This window comes from Castor canadensis, chromosome 18 (genome assembly GCF_047511655.1).
Source record: "Castor canadensis chromosome 18, mCasCan1.hap1v2, whole genome shotgun sequence".
In the NCBI taxonomy this organism is placed as follows: Eukaryota; Metazoa; Chordata; class Mammalia; order Rodentia; family Castoridae; genus Castor; species Castor canadensis.
In genome coordinates, this window is record NC_133403.1 from 39,875,991 (window position 1) to 39,892,608 (window position 16,618).

General features: G+C 43.8%; 2 protein-coding genes across 8 annotated transcripts in view; both read right to left on the reverse strand.

Moving 5' to 3' along the window:
• Camkk2 (calcium/calmodulin dependent protein kinase kinase 2) overlaps window positions 1-5,335 on the reverse strand; it is a 52,374-nt gene extending 47,039 nt beyond the window's left edge. For 4 of the 5 annotated variants that reach the window (XM_074060936.1, XM_074060934.1, XM_074060935.1 and 1 more), the window contains exon 1: window positions 1,583-1,675. The gene's annotated coding sequence lies outside the window, so the exon portion shown is untranslated. Of the gene's footprint in view, window positions 1-1,582; window positions 1,676-5,184 lie in introns of those variants that run through there. The other variant, XM_074060933.1, reaches the window with a different exon arrangement.
• Window positions 5,336-9,026: 3,691 nt separating this feature from the next.
• Anapc5 (anaphase promoting complex subunit 5) overlaps window positions 9,027-16,618 on the reverse strand; it is a 35,245-nt gene continuing 27,653 nt past the window's right edge. For all 3 annotated transcript variants that reach the window (XM_020156201.2, XM_074061100.1, XM_020156200.2), the window contains 5 exons: window positions 16,374-16,495; window positions 15,844-15,951; window positions 15,622-15,769; window positions 9,753-9,915; window positions 9,027-9,358 (listed from right to left, as the gene is read on the reverse strand). In XM_020156201.2, the coding sequence (XP_020011790.1) occupies window positions 9,147-9,358; window positions 9,753-9,915; window positions 15,622-15,769; window positions 15,844-15,951; window positions 16,374-16,495 (753 nt within the window). In that variant the 3' untranslated portion in view covers window positions 9,027-9,146. The remainder of the gene's footprint in view (window positions 9,359-9,752; window positions 9,916-15,621; window positions 15,770-15,843; window positions 15,952-16,373; window positions 16,496-16,618) is intronic.

Consider the following 16,618-nt stretch of genomic DNA (forward strand, 5'->3'; position numbering starts at 1 on the left):
GGCCAAGTGAGTTAGCCTCTCTGAGCCCTTCTACAAAATGGGTGGGGCTAAATCCTAGCAAGACTGGATTATTATGAGCCTCTATCTCTTTATCTCTTCAATGGGAATAAGAATCCCCGCCACATAGGATACTGATAGACCTTAAATGAGATAATGCATGCAACAGCATAGACTCTGACCCATGTCAACAATTCAACAAATGTTAGCTATTGGGATAGGGGTGTAGCTCAGTGGTAGGATGTGAACTTTGCATGCTCCAGGTCCTGGGTTCAATACCCAGCACCCCTCACAAAATATTTGTTATTCAAGGTAGGGGCTCACCAAATGACAGCTATTATTCCTCATTACAAAAATAAACGTGTGGGCCTCCTCACCGAGCTAACCCTCTAATGCAGAACGGGCTTCTGAGCAGCCATCTAGAAAGAGGGCCTAGGACCCACCCCAAAGCTGCCTTTGCAGGGCGTGCACACTGTCTATGCTGAAACTGCACATTTTGCAGGGTGGTTAGGGAAAATCTGCAGCCCCTGATTCTTCCAAGGAACAAAGGATTTGAGGGGGACACAGTTAAACTCTTCTCTCTCTCTTCTGGTGGTGGCGGGGGGGAGATGGTAGCACAGCCCTGGAGCACCTGAAGTTTCTACCTTACGACAGGGAAAGCGAACCCCAAGCTAAGGAAGATAAAAGTTGCCTGTAGAGAGGTGATCTCCTCATGTCCCACCCTCTTGCCGATGCCACCGAGATGCCCCCAACCAAGCTCCATCCCTCTGCGAGGTGCCACCTCTTCAGCTCCGCGAGCAGAGCTGTGAAAACGCCCCAAAGTGGGCAGCCTGGGGTGGGGAGACGCCAGGAAAAGCTCAAGGCTGGGTGGGGTGGCCGGGGCACCCAGACCCAGTGCGAGCGGCGCTGGGCCCACGTCCGAGTCCCGCGCAGGGCGCGGGGAAGGCGCTCACTTCTCTGCATTCACAGCGCGCTGCAGCCCCGAGGTAAATTTAGGTCAAAAGGACCAAGCCTGCCTGGGAGGTCCGGGCTCCGAGGAGGGCTGAGGTGGGGTGGTCAAAGCGCACAGAGGTCCCCTCAAGTGCAGGTCGAGGGTCCTGCCACCTGGTGTCCCTATCACCGGGGCCTGGGTTTGCCCCAGCCCAGCCGGCTGCGGCGGTGGGGGATGCTCCAAGTCCGCGGACCCCGCCCGCTGCAGGTTCCCCACCTGTCAAACGTGAGGGGGTGGCCTGGGCAGCCTCCAAGATCCCGGACCGCCACCGGCCCGGTGACCTCGGCACCAAACTCCAGGTCCGCCCCTGCCGCCGGCCAACCGCGGCCCAGCCCCGGCGGCCACCGAGGCCCGGGGCGCTCGGAGGACGCGGGAGAAGGGGCGCCGGGGGTCCGCATCCCTCCACGTGGCGGGGCGTGGGGCGGCGCACGTGGGGTCCCCTCGGTGGAGGGAACCCCCGGCCAGCCCCGGGGCTTTGTCTGCAGTCCGGGCGGTGGACACCCCGCCCGGGAAGGGACAGGACGAGGGCACCAGGGGTCGCGACGACTGGGTCTCCCCCGACCCCCGACCCTGGCGCGGCTCTGGCTAGCTCACCTGGGCTCAGCGCCGACGCCTCCCGCGCTCTGCGCCCCCGGCTCGGCTCGGCTCGGCTCGGCTCCGCAGGCTCGGCGCGGCCGCGCGCTCCTCTCCGCGGCCGGGCGGGCGGGGCAGGCGGGCGGGGCGGGTGGGCGGAGCCGCCCGGCCTAAGTCGGGCGCGGTGCCACCTCGGGCTGCGCGCTGATTGGCTGCGGCTGTTGGACCCCAACGCGGACTGCGCGCGCCCGCTACCTCGGCCGCGCGCTGGGAAGGGAGGAGGGAGAGCGAAGCTGGGGAGGCGGGTCCAGCCGAGGCGGAGGCGAAGCGATGCCCCCGCGGGGAGAGGGTCCGAGGAAGAGGAGCGGAGACCTGGATGGCGCAGAGGCCGTGCTGCAAATTTGCGCCCGCACGCGGCGTGCACCTGCAGGGCTCTTCCCTCGGCTTTGTTTAGCCCAAGGCGAGCACTGCAAGGCGGCGGCTGAGCGTCAGGAAGTTCCCCAAGCCCGCGGGGAAACCCAAGGTTCCGCCTCGGGGCCCGGCTCCCGGATTTCAGGGCAACACCCATTTCAGGGCAGCCGCCTTCCAACTAACCACTGCTTTGGGCCAGCCCTAATGGCTGGGGGAGGAACCCTTTACCATCCCCACCTCACATGGATGCAGCAAGGTATGCATCCCACTGAAGTCCTGGGTTTCTCCCAAGACTACTCGGGTGCTCCTCGCGAAATACATCATACTCTTCCCAAACACGCTCCCCTGTTTGGTGCGTTGCTCTGCTGAAGCCTTGAGTGTGTGTTCAGCCTCCCAAGAGGGCACCGCTGAGAGGGAAAAGGAGCTCTCAAGGCCTCGCTGACCCGCTGGCCTTGGGAGATCGGGCAACCCCGATCTGGATGATACCCAGCGGATGTCTCCCTGCCCCTGCCAGGCAGCCAAAACAGAATCAAGAGTTGAGAGTCTGGCGCCACAGGTTCAAAGTCCTCCAGCCCCCTCTGCTAAGCACCGCTGGTATTTCTAGGTCGCAAGGGCACTCAGTATCAACGGAGATGACAAAAGATGCCAATGAGTGTTCTAATGAGGTGACCACCTCTTATTTTACTCAACAGCCAGAATATGGCAGTGAAGGCCTGTAACTCCAGAACCGGGCAGGTTGAGGAAAGACAGCCTCCAGTTCGAGGCCAACCTGGGCTACCTAGTGAGAGGAACGGGAAGAAGGCAGGGAGGAAGAAAGGAACAACCTCCTGAGTATTCACTAGAGAAGTGAGTAACTAAAACTCCTTACCATCATTTAGTGGAATACTATACAGTAGTTAAAATGAGTGCAAAAATATAGTGTTCAGTAAAAAAGCAACTTGCAAAATTCAATATGATGCACAATTTGTGTATATTTTAAAGCCTCACACTGTGTATATTGCTTAAGGACACATGCTTCTATGTAAGTTTTTTTCTAAGTCAAAGTAACAAGTTCACATCAAATTCATGACAGTCTACCACAAAGAAAAGGAAGCAGAAGGTTGGAGGGATAGCATTTGTGCCGAAAGCCCTGGGTTTGATCCTCAGCATTGGAAAAAGAAAGAAAAAGACCAAAAAAAAATATAACCTGGCCCCAGAGGCTCACACCTGTAATCCTAACTACTCAAGAGGCAGAGATCAGGAAGATCAAGGTTCAAAGCCAGCCCAGACAAACAGTTTGTGAGACCCTATCTCAAAATAAAAAAAAAAAAATCCCAAAAAAGGGCTGGTGAAGTGGCTCAAGGTGTAGGCCCTGAGTTCAAATCCCGCACCACAAAAAAAAAAAAAAAGTAGAGACAGAGAATACGAAAGGGACCACCAGGAGAGTGAAGTTGTATTCCTTTCAGTAGCAAATGGGTGTGATGGATACATAGTTCTGATTTTTCTATATTTTAATATTAATAATTTTCCTCCAAATGTATATATTTGCTGGTGGGAAGCATTTTGGATATTAATGACTTTTTCTGTAAAAGGGCCAGAAAGGAAATACCTCAGGCTTCACACTGAGGTGCTCTCTATTCAGCGACTCATCTGTCTATCCTCCAGCCATAGATAGTGGTAAATAACGGACCTGCAGTGTCCCAACAAAACTAAAGCTCACATCACAAAATATTGCCCTTTAGGTTGTTTTTGGCTCCATGTTTTAGACACAGTCTGTGTAGCCCAGGAAAGCCTTGAACTTGCTATCTAACACAGGCTGGCCTTAAGCTTGTCATCCCCCTACCTCAGGGCCTGAATGATGAGATTGTAGGCATGGGCCACTACATCCAGCCCACTGACGTTTTCCTCACCATTTAAAAATTCAGAGCCATTCTTAACTTAGCAAGCCATGAAAACAGCAGGTGGCATGCCAGATTTGGCCCATGGGCAATAAATGCTTTGATAACCCTGATTTCCTAAGGTAACCAAAATAGATTTTGGTATCTTTTCCTGTGACTTGTTAAAATATACAATTCTATGTTTGTCATGTTACTAAATTGCCTATGTTTTATTATAACACTGTTGCTAACAGGCAGAAAAATATCTGTGTAAACCTAAAAGCCAACAATGTAAGAAATGTTAAAAAGTCCCCATACAAATCCAAACTCCAGCCCAAGATTCCCTACCTTCTGGAAGTTTCCTGAAATGCTTAGGTCCTCCTGACTTCTCCCTGTCTGGTCTCCTAAGGCAAGGAGTGGACTATTTATTTAATGCTCAATCACTCTTTACTCTTTCCTTCCTCATTCATGAGGTTTTTTAGAATTTTTGTTGTTGTTGTTGTTATTGTTTTGGTGGGGGCAGGGAGAAGTCCTAGGGGTTGAACTCAGGGCCTCAAGTTTGCCAGGCAGGCATGCTACCACTTGAGCCACCCTGCCAGCCCTCACTAGTGATTTTTTTGTTTTGTTTTGTGATCCAGGAACCATAAATGCTAAGCAAGCATTTTACCTCTGAGCTACAGCCCCAGACCCACTCTTGGGCTTTGACTTGCCAACAGAGCTATAAATAACTGGAGTTCAGACAAATACCACATCCAAAATATTTGTATACACTCAGCATTGTGGCTGAATACCACAATCAGATAGACTTAGTTCATATCCCACATCCACTAGTGGGCAAGTGACTCCATCTCTCCCAGGTTGGTTTCACCAGCTGTCAAATGTGGATAATAATAGACCCTAGCTCACAAGCTTGGCGTGGGGTTTCAGTACACTAATGTGTGTAAAGATATTAGTTCAATGCCTTACATCTAAGTGCTTTACTACTAATATACTTAGCACAGGGCTAAAAACCCCATCAATTTCTCTGCCTTTCTTATTAAAGTGAATTAGAGCAAAGTACAGAACATCATAATTGCCTGTCATTGACATTCAGCCCCTTAGAGTAAGAATCCTCCCACACAAGGAAACCATTTTCTTCTTAAGAGATACAAAAGTAGGAATTAGCTTTGCTTTTTTGGGTCTTCCCCCTCTAAGAACACCAGAAACTCCTATTCTTGGCAAATAGAGCTTGTTGTCTTGACAACACAGATTGCCAAGAAAATAAGTAAACAAAGCATCTGTATCTTATTTCAAAAGGAAACTTTTAAAAACAATACAGGGAGGGGGCTGAAATGTAAGGCTTTAAGATGATCTCACCCAAGGATAGCTTTCTGCCAATGCTCTCCTGCCAATGCTCTGTCCTTCTGTATTGAGGTGTCGTGTGTTCTACTCAGCATTGTTCACAGGAATGTTCTACCTCCCCAGCCTTGAACATCCAGAACCAAAGAGCAGGATTAACAACACCAATGAATTTGATCCTTCAGATTCTTTTTCCACTCAGCAGAACAACAGAATGACAATAGCAAAAAAAGACCTTGAGAAATTTCCTTCCACAGGCAGCGACATTCATAGGGTTACCACACCCAAACATAAAGGGCATCATAAAAGAAGAAGTTGGTGGAGACAAAGATGACTCTCTTTGCATTAGCATACATCTTCTAGGAAGAAAAACACCAGTATAAACACCCAAAATGTCAGGACAAAATTTCAAACACTTCGAACAAGTAGAAATATTCCAGGCAGACAGACAGGTGAACACAATGGTGGCCTGGTGATGAAAGCCTGTCCCATGTGGAACCGAATCCTCATTCTAGACCTGCCATGGAAAGGGCTGTGTCAGGCAACACTTCTGAGGTTCGGCTTCCTCATGTGTAAAAATGGGGAGGGTACGGAGCTTATGAGCACTAGAGATGGGATGTGTGAAGTACTGAGCAGTGTCTCACTCTGCTGTGTACTAGGTAAGTGCTAACTAATACTAGGAGTTCAACAAACTGAAAAAGAATGTTCACAAAAAGAGTATTGCGCTTTTTGACAGATCAGGCAGCTTCCAGGATTAGGGTTAAAGGACATAGTAGGTTAGAATCCCAGCTCTGCAACTGGCAAGCTGTGTGATGTTGGGCAAGTGAGTTAACCTCCTTCTGCCTCAGTTAAAAAAAAATTAATGCAGGGTTGGCAGAGTGGCTCAAGTGCTACAGCGCCTGCCTAGCCAGCATGAGGCCCTGAATTCAAACTCCAGTACCACCAAAAAAAAAAAAAAAGAATGCTATTGCCCAGTTCTTAGGATTGTTGTAAAGATGAAATGTGATAATTTTAATAAAAAATTTACAAAAGGGCATTCTGTAAATAGTAGCTATTCCCATCCACCCCAGGGCAGGAAACACTCAACATAACACCTGCTAAGTAACAGATGCCAGCCAGGCCCATGGAGTCAGAATACCTTTCTTTTCTTCTTTTGAGAACACATAGACTCAAATGTTTACTGGCAGCTAAGTGCAGGTAGCTTGGTCTGTAATCCTAGCTACTTGGGAGGCTGAGATAGGATCGAGGTTCAAAGCCAGCCTGGGCAAATAGTTTGTGAGACCCCATCTCCAAAATAAGCAGAGCAAAATGAACTGGAGGTGTGGCTCAAGCAGTAGAGTGCCTGCTTTGCAAGCATGAAGCCCTAGTTCAAACCTATGTCACACAAAAAAAAGTTCACTAGCTAAGAATCTACACCCTTTCATATTAAACCACAATATTCATACAATTATATAATTACTAACTTCCTTCTCTCACAAAATGCTCTGCCAGCAAAAACAGCCAGTTGTCACCCAGATAATTCTGAGTTTAGGGGTCACTCTGGTATTTCCACTTTCCATTTGACCCACTATTCCCTCCTAAAGATGGGACACAGCCAACAAGTCTAAGTCATGGACAGCAGAGAACTACAGACTTCTGTTAGCTTTGGATTCAGGCTCTGCCTTCTTGCCAAGATGAACGTGCAGCCAGCTGAGAGCAGGGACAGGTAGGTCTGGCTTTATCAGTAAAAACCACTCTGTGCTCAGAAAGCCCTGGACACTCATTTTAAGACTCTGTTACTGCCATTTTGAAATTCTCTTTTTTTTGGGGGGGGGGGCGAAGCTGGGGATTGAACCCAGATCCTTTAATACCACTGAGCTATACCCTCACCTCCTCAAATTTTTACTTAATAGCGGCTTCATGTTTGTATTTTGCACTGGGCCTTCCAAGTTCTACAGATGATTTCCAGCTATGCTGGTAACTGTGAGGTCCACTAATAACCCTGATCCCATCTCTTGGACCACCCTTTGCTAAGGCAGAGTGGTTACGGGCATTTCTGCCATAGGCTGGAAGGATCTTACCTAAAATGACATCAGGAGACTACAGGCATGGTTCAAGTGATAAAGCACCTGCCCAGCAAGTATGAAGCTCTGAGTTAAAAAAAGAAAACAACAAAATTGACATGATCAGGGCTAAGGGTATAACTCAGCGGTAGAACCCAGGGTGAGGCCCTGAATTCCGTCCCCAGCACCTCCCACCTTGTTCCCTCAAAAGACACCAGACGGGCATTGTGGCACATGCTTGAAATCCCAGCATTCAGGAGGCTGAGGCAGGAGGATGAAGAGTTCAAGACCAGCCTGGGCTATATAACAAGACCCTGTCTCAAAAGCCAAAACAAACAAAAAAATACAGATGAGAAAATATATTTAAAATAATAATAAAAATTTGGTAAGAGTAGTTGTTTCCTGAAATAATTACCTTTTACTGGATGGCTGTTAATATTTCATTTTTGCCATCTACAAATACACCTCCAAATAAAGTTAAGGAAAGACTTTAAACAACACACCAATCGGTGTCTCTGTTTCTACACTGAGTCTGTTTCCAGAGCAGCTGGCTCTGGCCAGGAAACACTCTCTGTGGACAGGAGCTGTTTTTCACTGCTTCAGAGCTCTGGAAAGAAACTGTTTCTCATTAGAAAAGTTTAGATTTAATGGAGACAGAGCCAATGACAGAAACTGCAAAATTTGGTTGGTTCCTTGTAGTTTTAAAAGGAATGCTTGGGTGTGGCTGTTGCTTTGGCATTTTTATATGAAGTCAAGGATAAGAAATTAATGAACAGAGGGAGTAGGTGGTTCCACTTACATGCTGGGTTAAGATATGTGTATAATTTTGTACATACTGTGTATTTGATGAAAGCATCTATGCTCCTGAGCTTCACACCTTTTCTGTTTATAATCTCCTTTTCATGAGTTCCTGGACTTAATTCATCATAACTTCTCATTTTATATTATATATCATATAGCTAAATATAGAAAAAGCATAATGCACGCACACACACACAAATACACATACACAATCAAGCCAACAATCAGAAATGTTTCTCATCATTAGTCCAAAAGCATTAAAATCCCTTTTCCTGAGCTGGGTGCTGGTGGCTCAGCCTGTAATCCTAGCTACTCAGGAGGCAGAGATCAAGAGGATCAAGTTTCGAAGCCAGCCTGGGAAAATAGTTCTAGAGACTCTATCTTGAAAAAGCCCATCAAAAAAGGCTGGTGGAGTGGCTCAAGGTGTAGGCCCTGAGTTCAAGTCCCAGTACCACAAAAACAAAACAAACTCTCCCTGGCTGGGCGCCAGTGGCTCACACCTATAATCCTAGCTACTCAGGAGGCAGAGATCAGAGTTCAAAGTCAATTGTTCTCTAGGCCCTACCTCAAAAAAAGACCCTTCCCAAAAAAGAACTGATGGAGTGGCTCAAGGTTTAGGCCCTGAGTTCAAACCCCAGCACTGCAAAAGAAACAAACAAACAATCCCTTTTCCTTTTTAAACTCTGGTCAGGCACTGACATGTGCTTATAATCACCGACACCTGCTCATGCCATGAGAAGGGAAGCTGCAGAAGGAAACCCAAGCCTCATGAAAACCAGCACTGAAGCTGAGTGGAGGTATAGCTTAATGGCAGAGCACTTGGCTAACATGTGCAAGGCCCTGAAAGAAGAAAATGTGCAATAAGCCCATGGAAACATCTGCCCACTCCCCAAAAGGACCCCACATAGAACTGGTTAACAAAACAGCTACTAATTAACAAAAGGTTGGAATCCTTTGTTACTAGAAGGAAAGAAAAAGAATAAAACAAATACATACTAGAAACAAAGTGAGACAAAATGATCAGAATGCAATTTATTGACAGACAAAAGTGTCATGCATCCACCATTTATGTGCAGGGAGAAGCACGAATGAGTCCAGAGTGTGATGCTCTGCACACGGCCAGCAGGGCTATGGTCTCTAGAGATGGTTGATCAAGGGTACCCCATGGGAGGGTAGCTCCTGATGAAGCTGCCGGAAGAGCATTGCGCACCGGTTCCTCTCCTGGGTCTTCCCCAGGGCATTGTACAGTCTGGCCTGGAAGTAAACGACGTCTCTGATTCGCTCTTTGCAGTCGACTTTTGCAAAATAGTTTTTAGCTTCGTTGAGGTTCTCGATGGCAGCCTCGAGAGCTGACAGATAATGGGGAAAACACCATACGTATTTAGCACCTCACATACAGTTTTCAAAACTTGGTATCTAGTTTTATTTAGCAAATATCAGGTATTTTTATACTCTCCATTCTTAAAGAGATAAAAAATATGTATAAAGTGAGGTTTCAAAAAGACCTTAAATCCTGATCTCTATCTGGTTCCTGGCTGCATGGAGTTAAAATAACCATTCATTTGCCCTCAACCCTTCTGCCAAACATGCATGTGAAAGCGGTTTTAAATGCTGTGTGAAATTTTAATATGTGTTTGTGAACAATTAAGTTGTCCCCAATTTAATTCTTTTCCTCCTCACAGTCCTAAACTCTAGAAGCTTTCTAGAATAGTACTGCTTAACAATCTTTGTACAGTTTCCTACCTTCTGCTTTCTTCGGTGGATCATAGGAAGCTGCTGAAGCCACCTGGCACTTGGCCACTAAAAACATGGCTCGGCCTTTGTCCAGAATAGCCCCATCAGCCAGGATGGGCTCAATGGCCATGTGGAGAAGGGTTAAGGCCTGTTCTGGGATTCCAAGGATGAGCTGAAAAAGAAACATCACACAGCACTGTACACACCATACCCAGTGCCCACAACCAGGAAGGGCTTCATTTCTGGCTGTACTCTCCTGAATGGCTCTCTGACTTAACTTCTCCATGACAGGTATTACACAATAGCAGGCACCACGCTCTAAGAAAACATAGTATGTGACAATGTGATTTCAGACTACAACAAACACAGTAGGGAGAGATTATTCGCATTGTAGAAAGGTTTTCTCTTTTTTAGCAGTACTAGGATTTTAACTCAGGGCCTTATGAGCACCTAGGCAGGTACTCTCCCAAAAGGTTTGTCTTTACTGAATGATTCAGCATTGATATTCTTAGATTGATGATGCTGAGTGGAAAAGAGCAGTGTAAGATTTAGTAGAGATAACAACTAAGAAAATAATACAGAAGAATGACAAGGGAATTAAATTGGTATGGTAGAAAACATCTATTTAACGTGAAAGCAGTAATGGAGGAACTGAGAGACAATGAAGATATGATTTATAGAAAAAAAACAGCAAATTAGAAGTCCTTTCTTATTAGTAATGATATTAAATATAAATGGATTGAATCTCCAATTAAAAGGTAGAAACTGGCAGAACAGATTTTTAAAAATTAACTAACTATGCTGTCTACAAGAGACTCACTTTTTTTCTGTTTTATTTTGTTTTGTGGTACTGGGGTTTGAACTCAGAACCTACACCTTGAGATAACTCCACTCGCCCTTTTTTGTGATGGGTTTTTTTCAAGATAGGGTCTGAGCTGGCCTTGATCCTCCTGATCTCTGCCTCCTAAGTAGCTAGGATTACAGGCGTGAGCCACCAGCACCCTGCTGAGACTCACTTTTAATTAAAAGACACAGCTGAGCCAGGCCTGGTGGCTCACACGTGTAGTCCTAGCTACTCAGGAGGCAGAGAAGAGGAGGATCGAGGTTCAAAGGCAGCCTGAGCAAACAGTTTGAGACCCTATTTCAAAAAAAAGAAAAAAATCACAAAAAAGGGCTGGTGGAGTGGCTCAAGGTATAGGCCCTGAGTTCAAGCCCCAGTACTGCAAAAAAAAAAAAAAAAGAAGAAGAAGAAGAAAAGCTGACAGAATTGGAGGTTGAAGGGAGGAATAATACACATTTAACAATTTAATAATACACATTTAGCTAGAGAACGTAATATACTACTTTTCAGGAATTCATAAGAAAATTAGACAAGGCTGGGAACGCAGAGCAATGGTAGAGCACTTGTCTAACATGCAAAAGGCCCCAGCACTGAAAAAGAAAAAAAGACATGAACACCACCACGCATGAACTAGCCCTAACAGGCACAAAAAGCATACTGTCCGACAATATCAGAATACAAACTCTTCTCAAGTACATGTGGAACATCCTCCAGGAAAAAACTATATATTAGATCACAAAATTACACTGAGTAAATTTTTAAAGAATGAAGTCATACAAAGCATCAGTAAAATGAGGAAGTTAGAAAATTTAAAAACAAGGAAATTAAATATCTAAGGAGCCAACAAAGATATCACAAGGGATATTAGAAATAATGTATAAAAAATATGCGATGAAATAAAACTTTATGGGATGCCATTCTCAGGAAGATCTATAGCTATAAATAAGGTAGGCATTATAAAAGAAAGAAGATCACAAGTGAATAAGAAAGCAGAAAAAGAGCAGGGGAAAAAGAAAAGCAAACTAAACCCAAAGACAATACAAACAAGGATTAAAGTAGACAAACAAAAGAGAGAAGGGAAAAACAACAAAAATCAATAAAACTAAAGCTTATTTCCTTTAGAGATTAACAAAATGACAAAGTGTGAGTCACACTGGACAAGAATAAAAGAGAAGACTACCATCAGGAATGATTTTACTAATAGCTACACAAAAATAAAAAGGTTTATAAATAAATACTATGAATAACTAATGAAATGAACAAATTCCTAAAGACATAAACTACTAAAACTGATTTAAGAAGAAATAAAAGCAGTTCAGGATCAAATGACTCCACTAGTGAATTCTACCAAACTTTTAAAGAACACACACCAATCCTTCTCAAATTCTTCCTAAAACCAGAAGAAGAGCTGGGTGCCAGTGCCTCACGCTTGTAATCCCAGCTACTCAAGAGGTAGCAATCAGGAGGATCATGGTTCAAAGCCAGCCTAGGCAAATAGTTCATGAGACCCTGTCTCAAAATAAACCATCACAAAAAAGGGCTGGCGGAGTGGCTCAAAGTGTAGGCCCTGAGTTCAAACACTAGTAACAGCAAAAAAGAAAAAGAACAAAACTTAGGAGACTCACTTTTAATTTGATCCTCAGTACTGCAAACAAAATAAAACATAAAATAAAAAACAAACAAAAAATCTACAGGTGAGGTAGAGCATACCTGTAATCCCAGCACTCTGGAGGCTGAGGTAGAGGTACCCGGAGCAACCTAGTAAGTTCTAGGTCAGCTAGGGCTACCTGGTGAGACTCTGCCTCAAAAAAAAAAAAAGACATTATGGTACAACTGGTATAAGGCTAGACATACAGATTAATAGAACAGAACCATTCCATTCTGAGAGAGTCCAGAAATATATCTACACACCTATGAATGATTTTCCTCAAAGGTGCCAGCACCATTCAATGGGTAAAGAATAGTCTTCAAAAAGTAGTACTGGGATAACTGATATTCACAAGCAAAAGAATGATCTTGGACCCCTATTATCATATATAAAATGTTTCAAAGATCTGAACATGTTAGAACTGTAATACTCTTAGGTGAAAATGTATGGGAAAATGTTCATGGAATTAGATTTAGCCATGACTTCTTGGATATGATACCAAACACACAGTGACAAAAGAAAAGTTATAAATTGAAATTCATCAAAATGAAAACCTTTTGTGTTCCACAAGGCATTATCAAGAAAAATGAAAAGATAGAAAATATTTGTAAATCACATATTACCTAAAAGATCAGGTATTCAGAATATATAAAGAATTCTTAGAAGTCAGTATTAAGGACTGGGGATGTAGTTCAGTGGTACAGTACTCACCTAGCATGTATAAGGCTGTGGTTCCATCCCCAGAACCACAAAAAATAACGTCAACACAAAAAAGAACAAACTGCCAGCTGTGGTGAGCAGCCAGGATTACACACCTGCAATTCCAACATTTGGGAGATTCTAGCAGAAAGATAACAAGTTTAAGGCCAGTCTGGACTACAGAGCAAGACCCTGTCACAACAAACCATAATAATAATAATAATAATAATAATCCAACTGGCCAATAAGCACATGAAAAGACATTCACCAAGAAACTGAATACCAGACCACACTTAGATCCACTGCACACCCATGGTAAGTGCTGCTAAGACTCTCGATAATCTTGGCAACTGTGGAGAAACTGGGGCCCTCAGACATTGCTGGTCAGATATAAAATGATGCAGCCACTGTGCACCATTTGGCAGTTCCTCAAAAAAATTAAAACAAAGTTATCATATGTCTCAGCAATTTCAATCTTAGAACTAAAAACTAGTGTTCAACTAGAAACTTGTGCATGAAAGTGAAGAGCAGGACTCCTAACAGCCACAAGGAGAAAACAACCCAAATATCCATCTACTGAGGAGTGGATAAATAAAATGTGGTCTATCTATGCAATAGAATATGACTCAGCCATTAAAAGGAACGAAGCAAGGCTGGAGGCATGGCTCAAGCAGTAGCAATCATGCCTAGCAATCATGCAGCTCTGAGTTCAAACCCCACTACCACAAAAAAAAAAATAAATAATAAAAATAAAGGTTTCTAGGTCGTTTATAGACAGTTTAAATGTTTTTTGTTTTTGTGGCACTAGGGCTTGAACTCAGAGCCTACACCTTGTGCCACTCCACCAGCCCTCTTTTTTGTGATGGGTTTTTTCAAGATAGGGTCTCAAGAAATATTTGCCCAGGCTGGCTTCAAACCTAGATCCTCCTGATCTCTGCCTCTTGAGTCGCTAGGATTAAAGGCATGACCCACCAACGCCTGGCCTTCTATACTTTTATATGTCTTTCTTAAAAACAGCTAACTTGTGAACACAGCCCAAATGTACATCCAGTGGATGGATAAATAAGCAAAGCACAGTACATTATCATACAACAATGAGGCATTTGGCAATAAAAGACATGTATCAGAATTTCAACGTAGATAAACCTCAAAAATATGCTACATGAAAGAAGCGAGGCACAAGATCACACACTAGGTAAATCCACAGAGACAGAGACAGAGACAGACTGGTGGTTACCAGGGGCTGGAGAAAGAGGGAAAGTGAGAAAAACTGCTTAATGGCAACAGGATTTTATTGTGGAGTGAGACAAACATTTTGTAACGAAGATGGTGGTTGTACAACACTGTGAATGTACTAACTACCAATGAACTGCTCACTTTAAATGATTAATTTTACGTGCCAATTGCAGATAAAGGTAAAAGAAAGACTTTTTCAGATTAAAAATAAAATCACAGGGATGCTAGTAAGGAATAGAGTCCCAGAATCTGTTCCTTACTAGCATCCCTACAGATTCTGACTTTACAGGCCCAAGCAAGGCTGGATATATAGATATCTTAAATTTGTTTAGTGGTAGGAGCCAGCATCTCTCACCTGTAATCCTAGTTACCTAGGAGGCTGAGACTGGGAGGATTGAAGTTCAATCTGGGTAAAATAAGTTTGCGAGACCCCCATCTCCGAGCAAAATACACTGGAGGGGTGCTCAAGCAGCAGAGCACTTGCTTGAAAAAGCATGAAGCCCTGAGTCCAAACCCAGTCCCAGCCAAAAAAAAAAAAAAAGATTTTTTTTTGAGTTGGGCAATGGTGGCTCAAGCCTCTAATTCTAGGTACTTGGGAGGCAGAGATCAGGAGGATCAAGGTTTGAAGCCAGCAAATAGTGCGTGAGACCCTATCTTGAAAATACACAACACAAAAAAGGACTGGTGGAGAGGCTCAAATGGTAGAGTGCCTGCTTACCAAGTGAGAGGCCTTGTGTTCAAGCCCCAGCACCACCAAAAATAAATAAAATTCTCAATAATTCTAATGCATAGTCAGTTTGGAGAACCTCTGCTTTAGCTAATAATAAACTTCTCCAGTGAGTTCTATATGCATTAATTCATTCAATGATATTTATGGAAAGCCTACTAGTAGAAGCCCTGATAGCTACCAGAGGACATAGTAAAAAATAAACAGAATCTAATCCTGCATGGCTTTTACTGAGGAAGAAAGGAAACAAAATACAATTTTATTTCTCAAAACTTTCAGGGCTGTGGGGTGTAGCTCAGTAGTAAGGTGCCTGCTTAGCATGCAGGAGGCTCCAACATACATACATACATACATACACATACACACACACTTTTCAGTGTACACCGGATTTCGTCTTTTCTGTATTCACATTCCTTTTTTGCTAAATGGAGCAAGAATCGCTCTGTGCCAGCTCATCACTGCTATGACATGGCTAGTGTTCTCACTAAAGAGGCAAGTCTCCTTTATTAAACACACAACTTGAGAAAGCCAGTACTGCTGAGAGGTGTCAGCTTGTCACCAAGTTCACAACCCACAGGTTTCCTTGGAGGGCTTGCACATGGAGACTACCTTTTAGACCTCCAATATTAACAAATGAAAGCTCTGTATTATTCTTTGCAATACCACAAAATAGGAATGAATGCAGCTCTCGAGCACAACTATGTGCTATACAAACAGAATGGCTTACCTGGGCATAAGCCAAGTTCAGCACAGTTTCAGAGGCCAAGTATTGTAACCGGTATTCCTTGGAGAGGGCCAGAGCCTGCAGGAGCACAGGCATCGCGATGGTAGGGGAAGAAGATCGCCAGTACAGCTCTGCCACCGACAACAGGACACTGACAGCAAACAGGAAAACGAGATGAGAGGATCCACCACCATGTCTCTGTGGGACACACTGGAGACCCCTTACCTGATCACCATTTCTGTGTTCTTCAATTTCTCACAGTAGGTCAACAATTTCTGTAAAAGCTTATGTGCCTCTGTCATTTGGTTCTGAGCCTGTAGTACAACCGCTTTTCTGAAAGAGAATCAAAATCAACATCAGGAGTTACGTTGATGTGTGCATGTGTTTTCACTACAGTCACTGGGGCAAGGATCTAGTGCTCAGACTGCAAATCTCCCAAGGGAAAAACTGTCTGATTTAATTTGTATCAAAAGAAAAAAAAAATGTGTGTATAAACACTCTATGTGACTATGCATGTAAGAAAAAAGTCTAGGATTATAGTTATCAGAGTGTTAGTGTTTATCTCTGGGACATACTTATTTTCCTTGGTTTGTCACTTATTTTATTTCCTATAATAAGTAGGAAAAAAAAAAAGCTTTAGCTTTCTCAGTGAAAGATAAAGTAAATGAATTACTGCACACCCAAAACAAATATAATAAAAGCAAAGGCATTAGATATTACTTCATCCTGGGGATGGAGTTTCCTAAGGTTCTTACCTATATACACCTTCTATGCTATTAAGAGCTGTGATTCCTGTAACAAGTGAATCAGCCAAATGATATTTCCCATCATTCATTGCTCTGTCGAACTGTATTTTTTGATCACATAGCATCCACAGCTAAAAAGAAAAAAAAAGTATAAATGGCAAATGTTCACATTATTCTTCAACAGCAATATAAAAGTATTTGTCATTCCCATTCATGTTTTCTATACTTTTAGAACATACAAATTTGTCCTTAAA